Here is a 15496-nt window from a genome sequence, read left to right as displayed (position 1 = left end):
TAGACACTTAATTCTCCCCGCGCGCCCTCCCCCACCCCAAGCCCAGGGACCCCGCGCAGGGCTCTTGGTTTTGTTTTGGGTTTTTTTTTCCCACCTTTTTTTTTTTTTTAATTATTATTATTCCGAAAGTGCGAGCCGGACTGAGAGCCGCAGGGCGCCTGCAAACTTTAAAGAGAACAAAAAGGCGGGTGGGGGCGCGGGCCGGGCTTTGCGTCGGTAGAATTTGCACATCCAAGGGGGTGGGGGGGGGGAGGAAAAAAAAAAGAAAACAAAGGAAAAAATATCGCAACTGTTGCGCCTGTGATTTTATTTTTTTTTTTCCCCGGGGGGGAAGGTGCCCGAGGGGGGGGAAAGGGGAGTTGAACTTGCCGCATTGCAACAGGCAAAAGAAGTGAGAAAATCAAATAATCGATCCCGCTGCTGCCGCTTCGCCTCGCAAAGTTTGGAGTTGGGGGGGGGGGGGGGAAGGTAGAGAGAAAGCAGGGAGAGGAAGGGAAGGCAGGGACAGGAGGAAGACGAGGAGGAGGAGGACGAGCCACGGCGCCCGGACATGTCCAGGAGGAAGCAAGCCAAGCCCCGCTCGGTGAAAGGTAAGGCATCCTCCGCCGGCCCCCGCCGCCGCCCGGCACCGGGCAGCCGCCGCCGCCTCCGCCGCCGCGACGCGGCCAATCAGGGCTGGGTCCCGGCTTGGCGGGGATTGCAAATCCCCCCCCGGTACGGGCCGGTGGTGGCGGAGCCCCCCCCCCTCCCCGCAACGGACGGCGGGCGGGTGGGCTCCCCACGCGGGGCGATGCCCCGCGTGGGGAGCCCACCCGCCCGCCGTCCGTTGCGGGGAGGATGTATATGTGTGTGTGTGTGTGTGTGTGTGGGTACCGCGGTGCCGGCTTAGACTCGTTGGCGACACGTGTCGCGATAATTGATGAAAGAAGCCGGGAGCATCGTTGAGGCGGGGAGGGAGGAAAGTTTCGCGGTGATGCTGGGGTGCGGTGCGCTGGGCTGGGAGAAAGGGAGGGATGGAGCACGCTGGTGGGTTAGCCGCCTAGCTGGAAAGTCGTGTTTCTTTAGGATTGGGAATAGCAACGCCGGCTGTTCCCTCCTGCTGTCCAGTGAGCGGAAGGGGGGGATGAAAGAAGGGGAGAATGAAACCCGCTTTGATAGATGGGGTTTGAAAACTTACTTGGGCTCGAAGAAAGTAGCCACGTTTACTCAGGGCTGCCTTAAGAACGGTTAAACGTTAAACTTCGCCTATTCTTTACCATCCACAGCCAAGGGGTGCTTAAACCCCCTGTTTACCTCCATAAGAAAACAGCTGCTGGTGAAACGTAAAGGGAGGGCCGGGACCAGCCCCGTGCCGTTATTGCACGCCTTGCCAGCTTTTTGACTTTTAAGTGAATGGGTGCGAGAGGGGAAGGCGTGATTTCCGAAGCCTTTCACTCCCAGCCACGAGGAGGTTAGCTGATGTTGGGTAAGGTTTTATTGTCCTCTGCACAAAGCAGAAGTCGCAAACTCAGTGGTCCGGGGGCTTTGTTGTAGTAGCACAAAAGGATCATAACTTTGGATGCCCAAAAGATGAAACAAAAAGTCGACAGTGTTTGTAATTAAATAACTTGTGGACAGACAAAATTAGCATGCAGTTAATCGACCAGCTAAAGAATGAATTGAAATCCCATCCAGGGCCATTTTATATTATTTGTGAAATATCCACTGTTTAACAGATGATTGCAATGTAAGTCTTACGTGCTTCAAATGTTTATGAAGTTTTTGTAAAGTCTGTCCTTCATCTTTATACAAAACCCTTAATCATTTTTCCCCCAGACTAACGGTACCTCTTAGCATTGTGCTGTGGGGCAGGTTTGCAGCGTGGCGTTGTGACCCTCTGCAATCTCGGACAATCTCTGCTAAAGGAGCTACTTCAGTAATTGGTAGATGAATGTTACAGTCTGTGGGCAGAAGAAAGGGCAGAGCTAAAGCTATTTCTAGGGGATGCTCTGAAATACGTTGTTTGAAACTAAAGGGACCGCAGTTTGAGAACAGTGGTGCAGGCCTAGGGTCATGATTTCCCTCGGATGAGGAGATCACGTTTAGTGGCCAGGCCTCTGGAGTTTAAAATATTTTTCTGTCTTAAAGTGTCACATTTAACGTTCAGGAAATAGTTCTATGCCAGTGAAAACCGTGTTTGCTCTAGAAGCTCAGTTAGTAAACATCGACCTCTCATGCCATAATAATGTTAGATATTTACCATATATTAGTCTTTTGGGTTTTGCCTCATTACTTTTTAGGCGGCAGTATCTCTTTCGGGTGGTTGATACTTTATAATGAAATTTTGACCCTAATTCTAATACAGAGCCGATCACTATTTACATGAACATTTTTATGAATCAAAGCAGGTAACTTACTGGCAAGTCATAGCTAAGAAACATTATCCCTGTAATGTGGAAATATCTAGAAGATCTTTGCAACAGTGAGCTGGGTGAAGCTCAGCTTTTAAAGATTCTAAATATTTCTGTAGTCTCTGGGCACGAAAAAATGTGTTTTCAGCTTCAGCATAAACTGGCTGTAAATTCCAGGTCTTAGTATGAGCTGACTAACAGGGAGTCTAAGGAATGAGCTGAATCTGGGTGAAATTTTGGATAATAGGAGGCAGCTCTTACATGTATGTAAGGTAAAGAATTTCTTCCTTTCTTTATATTCATCCATATCATCTGCTTTTAAAAAATCCATCATATATATTTTGTGGTCTAGGGAGCTGGCAGCCCGGTAGATTGCTACAGTACACGTTTCCATGGAAATAATTGAGATGTAATAAATAAAGGCACTCTGAGGTCACAGGTTTCCCAATTCAAGTGAGAAGAAAACAAGCATAAATTATGTGGATATATGTGTGGCATTTAGGACTTAGAATAATTTACAGTTTTTCTCTTTTCCGTATATTTATTTCACTTTGTATAGCAGCTTCACTATTTATTAACCACTACTGAGATTTGTGCATCCCTTTTCATTCAGAAAGATTACACACTAAAATAGAATCGGTGTGTGCCTGTGATGAAAGAGATTATTCTGCACGCAAAAGGCAAGTTGCCTGCACATTAACTGGGAGTGATGCTGACTTTAAAGAAATGACTGACTTTGACAGAAGTATCAAATGTGGATGACTCTTACATGCACGTTATTTGAAATGAAGAGATTGCAAACCAAAACTGGATGCCAGCAAAGCTGCAGGTCATGTGGCCCCTGTGCTGTATTGTCAGGTCTCAGGTTCAGCCTGGCAGAAACTTGCAGTAATTCCTGCAGCTGTAACTCCAGCAGTAGCCATGGACTTTCCCCTGTCGTGGGATTTATGATTTGCAACGCAATATGCTGATTTGTTTTGACCATTAGTTTGTGCAAACTTGCAGATGCTAACCTTGTAGCTTGTGGTTGTGGATTAAGTACTTCTTGGCTTAAAGGAAGGTTGTTTCAGATCAATGAGGATGGAGTAAAAGTAGGAGGGGTTGAGTCTTTGTTGGCTTAGAAAATAAACGCTTTGGTGACAGTCTGGTGGTAACAGTGATGGAGTAAAACACTGGCCTGTTCCGAAGCTTTACTTCACATCACAGACAAAGCCCATGAAAGTAATTTTCCTTGGCACAGACTTTTCTTTTGCCATGCTGCCAGTAATCTCCTCTGCAGAGAGCTTTTTCAGTTGCCTGTAAGGTAGAGTTGTACCTTACTCAGTGTCGTTAAAACCACGCGGTCCTGAACCCCAGAACCATAATGCAGTGGCGAACATCAAAACACACTCTCTGTCCCCTGTTAGGAGTGATGGGGAGTGATGTCAACATCAATGTCCTTAAAAGTTTGTTCTGTGCTGCCAGCTCTGGGGAGCGGCTGGCACCCAGTCTGCTGTGGGGGCCGAGGACGGCAGGGGTTCATCTTTACTCTTGATTAAACTGTATCTTCTTGTGGTACAACGTGAGGCCTTTGGAAGCCCTTCTGTAAAGTGAAGTGCTGAGATGCTGGTAACAGTAAGTCATAGGTTTCCAATCCCATGTAATTGTAATTGAGGAGTTACTCGACTGCAATTTGTGGGGACTGGGCTCGCTTTGGCACAAGGTTTTAAGCATCAGATGCACTTTGGTTGCTGAATTTGACAGTTCTGCAAATTGCTGTCAGCTCGCGAGGGTATTTTGTGCATAAACGTGCTAGTTGGTAATCAAACTGTTTTGCAAAAGAATGCACTAATTAAGTCTAGATTTGTTATCCTACTTGAAGTTGCAGAATTGCTGTCATATTTTTTTGCTTTCAGTTGGCAAAAATGCTGATAGAAACTTTTGATTCACACCCTACCTGCCTCATTTGTGTCAGTCAAGAAGAAAAAAGGGGGGTTGTTCACTAGCTACTTCGTTATCTGCAAAGTAAATAAAAATACTTCAACCATTTGCTGAGTTCCAATTAGTTGATTGCTATGAATGATCTTCTTTAAAGGAATGCTGTTTTACCTATCTGCTCATACAAAGGTTTGATTTTGAATGTCTTGTGAAAAGGATTCTCTTTGTCTTGATTGATGTCAAGAATAAAAGCGTGATGGTAATATCCCTTTGAAAGCTATTGTATTGTCAGCTCTGGCTGACAGCAGGAGGCCCTCCTAGTGCTATAGATTAGCGCTGTGAAAACCCTGACATTTTCTTTGTTATATTGCTGTTGTTCTGCTTGCAAAGTCAATTATACAATGTCGGAGCTCAGTTACAGAGTTGACTGTGGAAGTAACAATGTCTTTCATACTTGTCTTAAAGATATAATTTTCCTTTTTTCCCAGTTGATAGAGAAGAACCTGAAGGTACTGGAACAGTACATTCTACAAATTAAATTTTGACAAGTATAATCATAATTGCCAAATACAAGAGACTTGTGCGATTATCCTTTAATTTTACAGTTCATTCAAGTTTCGGTGGAATTTTATTGATACAGTGAAAGCAGCAGCTAAAATTGATAAAACTCATATCAAATAAGATTATGCTCTTGATTGTTCTTTATCAAGTGTAGCTTTTGGGGGATTAGGAATAATTGGAGATGTTGGTGTTTCATTGTGGGGCTGGTGCCCTGAGAGCATTTGAATCCATGCAGTATACTGAGCACTGCCTTCAGGGATTAGCCTGCAGTTTTTAATTTTTGCCTGTGTATTTTGCTACCAGCCTAGCTGCATTCTCCCCTGAACTCCACAAGTCCCATTTTTCTGCCTTTCTCTCCCTCCGGTATGCTTTCCTGGATGGGATCTGGGTGGTATTTAACTGGTTTTACTGATTGAAACTCCTGCCTGTGTGCAAACACCTTTTAATTGTGGCCTGTTCCCATTGGTCTCGGTGAATATAACGAATAAACGTGGCCAAAAATTGAGAAGAGTGGGAAAGGTAATGCAAAAGGTTTAAATATGGATGGGGAGAAAATAGAAATCTTGTATTTTTAGTGATGCTACATCTAAAGCCATCGGTGAAAAACAACTACCATGTAACAGTAGTGGGTCTCAGAGCGCCTCATCTTTTTTTCTTCAAAAATATTTGTGTACAATCAATGCAAGTTAAAGAACATTGTTCACTGCTGAATTGCTTCAGATGACACGTGCAAAAAAATAATCAGAGAGCTCTTGTTAGGATGTTAATTGTAGGATTTCTAAATTACTATTATAAACTAATAGAGTAACAAAAGATTCTACAGTTACCAGTAATTTGTCAGGATTTATTTTGTTTTTCTTCAATAATTGAAAATTAATGTCTTGAAGTGAAAGCAGATGTTCATGCCATCCTCTGAATTGGATATAAAAATGACATTTTGTAGATGTGTTAAGCTTGTGTAAATACAAATTGTCTTATCATAAATGGGGTTTTGGCTTGGTTTTATCTATTGTTTGGTGCCAAATTCACTTTTAGTTAAACCTGGGTAAGTGGTTTCAGCCTGGTTAAATTAACTAAGCCACGTGCTTGGAGTGGTACCCAATGATCAGTTATTACAGTAAATGTTTTAAAAAACGTACCTCACCTGCTGGCTCTGTGAATGACAATGCTTTCTCATACTGTAGAATTAATATTTACTTCCATTTTGTCAAATGCTTTTTTAATCGTTTACTCAGTTATTTTCACTGAAGTAGTAAAGTTGTATCTTCCCTCCCAATTCCAGTTTGTGAAATCTCTTCTAGTTCATTACAACATTTGAAAAATGCAAACCACATTTTTTTTTTAAAAAAAGAAATAACCTCCTGGTCTTGTGCGTTAGCCTGCAATCTCTAAAAGATAATAAATATCTTCATGTGTTATAAGATTCTCTTAAACAAAAGATTATTAATTACCCACAGTAATTGAACTGTCTTATAAAAATGCCTACACCAACCCCTCATCACTCCATCAACATTCTCCTTAAATGCCTCTGAAAAAGGATGGCTATTACCTTCCCTTGTATTCTAGGAAATGTGCTGGAGCAGTGAAATACCAATAATATAAAACCTATTACAGACTCCTGCTAAATCTTGACCGACAAATGGTGGAGGAGGGGAAGGTCTGGTTGTGGTGCATGCGTTGGTGGACGCGGACTCGGAGGGTGTGGGTGAGAGCTGGAGCCAAGCGAGGACCAGCGCTGAGCTCTCTGTAGTGCATGCATTTATTCAACATACTTTTAGAGCCCAGAAGTAGATTCTTGTGCATTTTCTTTCCCAATGTCCATTAGTAAATGCAGAGAAGCTCTTCCTTGTTCTCATAGGCAAATAAGGTGATGTGAGTTTTAAGTATTACATCTTCTTGATGACACCTCGATGTATATATATCTGTGCAGCAGTGAATTATGGTGGTTTATCAGAGTGGCTTTATTCTAGGGAGTAGAAGGATGTGCAGAGACTAAATGGTCTCTTGTGACATTTCCAGCTACAGAAGGCTCAAGCTTCGACCTCTTGCAGTGGTTTGTTTTCTAAAATGCAAACAAAGGGACCTGATGGGGCTGGAAACTGGGTGATGCCGTTTGGAACAGGCTCACAAATCTCGTTGCGGTACAGTGAATTGGTGTATGGCATTAGCTTTTCACTGTATGACTTATTTCGGATAGCACTGCAATACCCATCTGAATCTAGCGATAAGTAGCTTCATTATATTGTTTGCATTTGCTTAGAAAGAAAACCTTTTCCTTTCTAGCCACAGATTAGGCAACAGAAAGACCAATTTTCAGAGCTTGTAAATGCCACTTGTTAATCATATGCAGTGCAATTATTAATTTTTTTTTCTTTTCCCCCTTGGATGTATTAAGTCAACTTTTTAGCTTTTTATGTAATTTAAATTTGCCCTTTTGTTACCTGGGCATGAATTATTTTTGAAATGTTGTCATTACCCGCCCTGCTGTGAGGTTTATCTCTTCTGTTCATCCTAATTAAATAAAACATACTGTTGTTCGCCAGTCTCGTGTTGAAGTGAATTACCTGCCTCAAGGCTCGCGCCGGTGTCGGGCATGCTTGTTGCAGCAGCAGCCATTGACTAACACGTTTACTTTTAGATTTTCATTTCAAAGGGCTCAGTTTGTGCAGTGTGACAGGTGAACAGTGAATGCTTTACAGGACTTTCAAGAGCTGAACAAACAGTAAAGGACTTATTGCTACCGCAGAGGAGTGGCAAGTACAAATGTAAGGCAGCCTTTGTGGCAGAGGAGTGTTTCCTTTGCTGGATAAAGGCCACTCAGGAGACCTGAAGGGCTCGCTTGGGTATGCTGGGGCTGAAATAATCTCAGTCATGGTCTCATTTAAACCCACCCTACATGTGTGTTCTCCTGGGCAATTTCTAGCAGGGTTGATCTTGGCTCTCTGTAGCATCACCTGCAGTTGTGTTCTCCTTGAGTCTGGTACTGATAACGAAGGCTGCTTCTGAAGTGTAACAGTTGGAGTTTCTTTACGCAGGAGTTATTTCCAGTTCATATTAGAGAAAGTAAACAATGTGTTCAGGTTTTACAGTGAAGCGGAGGGACAGTTCCTTGCTAGTAGAGAAGCGGTTTGTTTAAGCCTCTGATAGTGCTACAGAAAATGCGTTGCTCAGTAGTGAAATCCTGTTATGAGTAGAAGTACAAGAGTTAACAAGTCGCTGTGCTCCAGTCTCTGTTGGCTCCTACTAGGCTCTGGAGGTTTGGTCAAATGTGGCCTAATTCTGCTTTCCAAATATTAAAAAAATTATACAGAGGGCAAAAAGACAAGTTCTTAATATGCATATCCTGGGAAAATCCTAAACCAGTATTTTTACCCCCTCCAGTCCCAAGGCTAATCAAAATTCCTTTGTTTCCATATCTGCCATTAAAATATATGCCTCCCTTGGTTGTCTGCTGACTGTACAAGTTTAACCACTCAATCAATTGGACTCAAAAAAGCTGTTACTGGGTTTAGGTAACATTTGCCTACAGGTGATTTAGGGATAGGGGTGAGGCTCCAGGCAACCTCCAACAGGATTGGTACTTAAATTAGTAGCTCTGCTCATTTCTTGATGATCCTCACCTGGCTGAGATGAGTTTCTCTCGGTTACCATTGAGGCAGGTTAGCCAAGCCTCCATCTGGTGATTCCCAGAAGTTGCATCACATGGCGGTGAACTGAGTGGTAACAAAGATAGTGTTAATAAAGACAGATTTGCCATATTCTCTGAGAACAGGGTGTTTGGTGCAATGCAGAGATGGAGTCCTTCACTGGGTGAGCACCTAGGGCTTACTTTTGCAGTTTTTAGGGTGAGTGTAATTTTTCCCTTTCACATTCATTGGAGCTGGATTGGATGTTTAAATGTAAGCCAAGGGTGTTAAGTCCAAGCTCCCTGAATCTGCTGGAGAACTAGTGGTGGTAATCAAGATTCCTGTTGGAGGACTGTGAGTAGTCCTAGGTTTATATCAGCTATGAGCTGGAACTACTGTCTTGTTTTGGTGGTAGTTTTTCTTATTGACCTTGGTGGGGATGGAATTTTATCCTCGTTTCTTGTATTGCAATTGAAAGAGCAAGAGAAGCAAAGAGATTTGATAGGAATAGTCACTTGGTATCCAATGCTGCAGAGAGTATCTCCTTCTTCTGCTGCTGTCTCTGTGAGATTGCTGCTGGGGGGATTTCTAGGAGAGCACTGGGAAAGTTCAAGGTGCAAGGATGCAGCAGTGCTGTGGAAGCTCCCTGATGCTGCTGTCGGAAACCCAAGAGATCCAGGTTGTGTTTAACATCTGTTAACATAAACAGGTACAGATTCACATGAGCAAAATTGACTGTGAGTCTGCATCCTTTCAATCTCCTGTCCTCCAAAATTAGAAAACAAAAAGGATGTAGAGAAAACACATGGTAGAATGATGAACTTAATACTTAGGGAAGCAGAAATGCTAAATGGAGAAACATGGAAGCAAAACAAGGAAACTAGGAAATCTGTTGCTGGTATTTCAGTATGGAGGGTGCCTGATGATCGTATGCAAAATTTTGGCACAGAGGTTTACTTACCTGGCGCTGCATCTATATTGCTTCTAACTTCTAGTTTAAAGACCGAGAGAAGAAACAGATCTGAAAAGTGACTCCCACTCCATGGAAAAGGGTATGATTAACCATAAGCAGAAAAGAAAACACTAGAATTGTAAAACACCTAAACAAAGTTGCTTTTCTGCTCTTAACAGACAGTGATGGTGTATTCCTGTCTGGAGGAGTGTGTTTGTTGTGATTTACAGTGGGTTTTTTCTGTTTAATAAGAGAAATTCGAAGACTACTGTGAGTGCAGTCATTAATTCTAGAAGTTTCAACTACTTTATGATCATGGCAGCATCTGAACTTGGTCTGTGAGGACTCCTAATTGTTTAGTGTTTTTGGGGGAAGAGGAGGTCAGGGTGATAACAAGAAAAAGTAGGCTTTCAACACTTCTTATGTGAGTGCATGCAAATAGATGTATATGATGTATGTGCATGTGTACATGAAGGAGAAGGTCTAGAGGAATAATTAGTATCTTTTGTTAGATCAGCTAACACAGTTGCAAAACGCAAGGAAGTTTCTCTGATGCACAAGCCTGCCTTCTGCTCTGAGAAAAGCAGCAGCCTTCTGGCTATTTTGCTTGATCGGTAAATGCAGCTTTGCTTTAATTTACTTATTCAAGCTCTTAGTCAAATTTCTCTTGCTTCATTAGATTACTCACATGAGTAGAGATATACTGGATTACATAGTAATGCCAAGCTTGTATGTTATTTATTGCTGAATTCTGTGGATGCATTTCAGTTGGGTAACTTGCTTGTGGCCTCCTTTATTTCTAGGAAAATGGCATGCCTTGCCCTTCATAATTTCTTTGCTTTTACTGACCAGACTGTTCCCCCAGAGGGCATGTGGGATGTGGCAGAGTATTGAAAATACTGGGATGAAGAAGTAGAGAAGGAGGGCTGCGTGTGAATTGCACCTTGTTTATGTTTATGCTAGATTTATATGGCAAAAATGGTGTGTTTCTGGCAGTGATACTTTGTGGGGAATGTAGTAGGCAGCTCTGGGTGAAAAAGTTTTTACTTTAAGATTTATTTTTTTTTTAAAAAAAAGAGTACTTTCAGTCTAATCCTGAGCATCCTTTAGGAGTATGGTACAATGTATTATGAGCCACTTTAAAATGAAACTGTGAGTGCTTGTCTTTTGGATCTTGTACTGAGTCTCACCTAATGCTTGTATAGGAGTCCACTGGTTTGATTCCCTTAATTTCAAGAGTGAAATTAAGAGAGAAATTTTCTTTCCTAATTTCTTTCCTGCTTGATAACCGATAAGTGAGTTTTGTTTTTAAAGCTCCCATTTGGTTTATTTTTATTACTATTTTTGATCTTAAATAAACACTCAGCAGAGAGCTTCTGGTTTTGTTCTTCTTGATATAAGTAAATTCCGCAATGAAGCCAAACTTAAAGGTGAGAATCTGGAAAAAAACCACAAAACCAACCAAAACCACAACACCCCACCCCTGAGAGACACTTGGCAGAGCTGTGGTATGACTGGTTTTCAGTGCAGTGAGGGGTGCTGTGGAGTGGGGAGCTGCAGGCCCTGCCTGCAGAGCTGCCAGGCTGCGCAGCTGGGCTGCTGCTCCAGAGACCTGAGAGGACAACCCCCCCCTGCAACTGGCAGAAAGATGCTGCTTCAGTGGTGGAGCTGGTAGTGGCATGCAGGCACGTCTCCCGCAAGCAGGGTTTGCGGGGTGCCCTGACATGCACCAGGAATTCACCCAAACGCGTATTTCCATAAAGAGGTATCTCGGCTATGATTTTTCCTCCTTGCCAGTGGGTCTGTATTCAAAATATGGCTCCAAAGAAAATGCATAGAAAAACGAGCTTTTAATTTGTCACCTGCTGCTGAACCACCCTGTCCTCCTTGAGATGCCAAGTTGTAAATGAGGCTTTTGTATCCCCATACACGACCATCCAAGAAATGTTCTGTGTGTCGTAGCTGTCAGTGGCACAGCTGAAGACATCAGACTGGTGGCTTAAAACCTGCTGCTGCTGTCTGATTGGCGTGAGCTAAGCCAAAGCAGTGCAAAAACCTGAGCAAACAAAAAGGCAGGTAGAGAAACTGTTATCTCCAGTGGCTTGGGAGGTCCTGGCTGCCTCCTGAGCAGGGGCCGCCCGAAGGCGTTCTGTCCGGCAACACTGAGGAAAAAGCACAAAGAAACACTTTCGCTTCCTATCTCTGAATGCTGTTGGAAAACTCCCTTTAAATTAATATTTTAATAATGAAATGTCAGTTCTACAGATTTTATTTTGGAGAGTAGTGTCTTCTCTGGCTGCACATCCTACGGCCTCTTCCACTGTGCCTATTTGTATATGCACTGGGGATGGCAGGTATCCCAGCTGCCAAATGCAGCTTGTCTCCTAGCAAACCTCAAACCACCTAATAATAAAATAATAATAAAAGCTTATTTTAAGGTAGAAATCAAGAGCTTTGGTTTTTTTAATCTATGGACAGATGATGGGTCAAAGGAAAACTAGCTCAGCTGTGGAACCGGCAGGGAAACTGGCTGTTTGCAGTGCCCCAGCCCTCCACCCAGGAAAGCAGCCACTCCTCTTACAGCTGCCCCAGCCAGGTAGAGGCAGCTGCTTTTCGCCATGGTATTTGAGTGTTTTTATCAATTAGGCAGCTAAAAATCAATAATAGTAGGAAATAATCCTCTGTTACATGAAGGTATGATTGTGTATAAACTAACCCTGTGATACTGTCCTCTCTGCCTGCCTTCTCTGTTTTCTTTTGAATATCTGTAGCCTGTGGAAATGTCAATGGAGTTGCTTTAGCAGCTTTGCTTCCCTTCCTGCAGCATCTCTCCCACCTTGGAGCTTGGGAAGCTTGAGACTGTTTTGCTTTGTGCGAATACCTACAGGTATGTTTTCATCCCCAGATGGAAGCCTGTTTACCCTTTTGGGGGATATTTTTTTTTTTCCCCCCTCCCTCAAATCTTTGCTTGTTTTGCTCCTTGCAGTTATGGAAAGCATAACCATAACCCTGGAGTATGTTAGCAGAGCTCCCTGTGTCAGTCATGCCTTTGAGGAGGGAAGCAGGCAGGGGACAAGGGGCAGGACACTGCCTGCCTGCAGGGTGGTGTGCCTGGAGTCCAGCCTCAGCCACTGCTCAGCTCGTGGTGGGACCTGCCGAGGCAATGGCAGGGAGGAGACGTGGAATTGTCCTGCTGCTTTGGGAAGCAGAAGGGTATTGATGCTCTTATTAGAGGGAATTTATCTGCTCTTCTGTCTTTCTTACTGTCTGTTGCTGGCTGGACTTGACTTTCTTTTGTTGGCACATCCCAACGGGTTTGTTTTCTGAAGATTTTTTATTTTTATTTTTAAATTTGGTGTTGTCATGTTGGAAAAATACACACCAGCCCCTGGTTTATCACAGTCTGCAAATAAAAATTAGTTAAACCCCACTGTTCTGGAAGGGAGTGTAGAGATTAATCCTGGTCAGTTTGGGGCTGCCATTACCTGACGCTTGGCCTGTGAAACTCTGGGTTTTGTCTCCCGGCTGCCTGACGCAGTCCCATGGCTGTGTCTGCTGCTGCATGAGATGAGGGCTGATCCAGTGGGTTTTGCTCTCCTTCCACTTCTGTCTCCTTGTCCTGCTGCTGACCTAGCAAAGGACTCTGGAGCTGATTTTACCTACCAGTCCATCAGAAAAGTAACCCTGTAGCTCTCTGCTGGCCACGGACGGGTCTGGTGTGTGTTGGTAGGGCAATCCTCCTTGGCAGTGTTTGACTGCCATCAGTTTGGGTCAAACCTTTCTGAAAAGAGTTTCTGCTGGGGAGGCTGGACTGTGGTCACTTGCATGGGATGTGGGTGTGCATTTGTATCTGCACCGATGGGCAGGTCGCAAAACCCCTGCAGATGTGTCCAGGGAATGACTGTGGTTGAAGCAAATGCTGGCATCTGTGTTGAAGCAAAGGATGCAAAATTACATGAGTGCAGCTTGAAGATCTTCACTGAAAGTGGTGAAGAATAGACTCAATTTGTGCAGTTGCTTGCTGCTCACTGCTTTCTCCCGTTCCCAGGAGAATCACGTGTCCCAGCAGAGGTGTGAGCTGTGGAGTGCTCTGTGAGTCCTGTTGCACCAGCTGGACATGGCTCCTCATCCCTGTCTGGATGGGGATCCCAGCTGACTGGGCAGCCATGCTTTGGAAGCAATGTAAAGCGTGGAGAGCGAGCTCGTGTTGCACGGAAGAGGGAAGGCACCCAGACATCAGTCTGGCCACCATCTTTCACTGCTTCTGTGCTGGTGGAAGTTGCTGGCAGCAGCCTTGCATGAGGCAGCATTCCCGGAGAACAATTTCCTTCCCTATCCTAAATTGGTGGAAATAATGCCCCTAAGAAATTAATTATATATACTACAAGAAAAAGGGAGATTGTTGTTCTGCTTTTCGCTTGCACCATAGGCTGTGTCACCATGGGGTGCACATTGCCAAGTGGGTGCTCCTGCTAAACCTGACACTTAAATGCCAGCCAGTCCTTTGGCAGATGCTGGTCTGTCTCCTGTGCTTGAATGACAGGAGGTACGATGATAACTCCCAGCTCTTTTTGCTACTTTATATAGGCTTTTTTCTTATGGGTGAATTTTGACTATGGCTGACTCAAATACCTCTGTGTCTCATAACCTCATGTATAGGCTGGCTCATGTTTCTGGAGTTGTAACGTAGCAATGACTTTGCGAAGGACAAAGCCTCCGCTTTCCAGAACACCCAGTGTCCTTGGGTGACCCAGCTGGTGGCTGGCCTGGCTTTTAGTGTTGTGGCAGTGGCTTGCACTTGTTTGTGTTCTTATTTAGATTATTTCTGATGTGGCAAATTTCCATGGCTTTCCCTGCTGGGAAGGGCTACCTTTCTACACCCCCCCCACCTCCCCCCATTAGCTTATTTTTAGTCATAGGAAGTAAAAAAGTTGGCTGTTTGTCAAGAAGTAAAAAAAAACCCCACACCCTGAAGCAACCACAACATTGTACCTTTCCTTGCTTTAAAAAAAAATAATTCCTTGCAAGTGTAACTACGGATGTGGTTTTTTTAGCAGGAGCCCGTGATTCAGTGTTAAACTAATAGCACATCAAAGAATAAAATAGGGTTTCTTGTGTGTTTTCCTATTATTATTAATCTTGTTCAGATTTAGGAAAAGTTGTGGTGTGAAGATATGAAGAAATGTTGTCTTGTAGAAAGGAATAAAAAAAAAAAAAAAAGAGATCTTTAAATAACTCGGCATGTTTGTGCAGTAGCACCGGTTGAGCTGCAGCCTGGGCTCTTGAACAACCTTACTTGGGGAAGAAAAAAAAAAAAGCTTTAAAATTTATAAATATTTCTGTCTCTCTTTCTCTTTTCTTTTGCAATACCTAACATACATTGTCTGTTCTGCTGTTAACTCCCTGATGCAGAATTCCTAAGTTTGGGCTAATAGAAAATTTGGAGGATTCTTCATTATCTGAACCTCTTGAGAAATACCAAATATGTTCCAGTAATTGTGGTGTAGTACAACAGGGAGTCACACTGGCAGTTTGTTGGAAAGGGTTTTTCCTGTAGTTATAAAAACCATACAACTATTAAAATCCCCAAAACTGAAACCGTTGGGATTACTCATATACTTACAGTTAAGCGCATGCCTAAAGGTAGATATATTCAGCATGCCATTTTTGACTTACGTTTGATTCCTAGCTTGAGAATATCAGGGAAAAAAAAGAATTCCTCAGTCACTTCAGTCTTGTGTAGCCTTTTTTTTTATTATTTTGTATTTACATGGCTGTAGCACGCTGGGCTGTGGCTTACAACAGAAGCATCTAGGTTTGCTATAAAGCAAGTTATTGATAATAAAGAATGAAAAGGTTGTGAAATGGTAAGATATTTTAGGCTGTTAGAAGGGACCTGGAGTCAAATCCCTACCCTCCTGCCTTCTCTTCTGCCTCTGCAGAAAAAACTTAGGTTTTGGTTTTTTTTTTTTTTTTCCTCTCAATATCTTCCATCTTGGTTGTATGCGAAGAGGGTACAATATTTGTCCCTTGGAGAGGAGAGTGAATTT

General features: G+C 43.2%; 1 protein-coding gene across 3 annotated transcripts in view; it reads left to right on the top strand.

Annotated features, from left to right (window-relative positions):
* The first annotated feature begins 301 nt into the window (after positions 1–301).
* Positions 302–15496, top strand: part of ZNF423 (zinc finger protein 423) — a 234835-nt gene continuing 219640 nt past the window's right edge. For 2 of the 3 annotated variants that reach the window (XM_040615556.1, XM_040615555.1), the window contains exon 1: positions 304–590. In XM_040615556.1, coding sequence (XP_040471490.1) covers positions 551–590 — 40 coding nt within the window. In that variant the 5' untranslated portion in view covers positions 304–550. Of the gene's footprint in view, positions 591–15496 lie in introns of all 3 variants that reach the window. The other variant, XR_005831145.1, reaches the window with a different exon arrangement.

This window comes from Falco naumanni, chromosome 15 (assembly GCF_017639655.2).
Source record: "Falco naumanni isolate bFalNau1 chromosome 15, bFalNau1.pat, whole genome shotgun sequence".
NCBI lineage: Eukaryota > Metazoa > Chordata > Aves > Falconiformes > Falconidae > Falco > Falco naumanni.
Note: the sequence above shows the minus strand (reverse complement) of the source record. Positions and strands in the feature narration are given on the sequence as shown.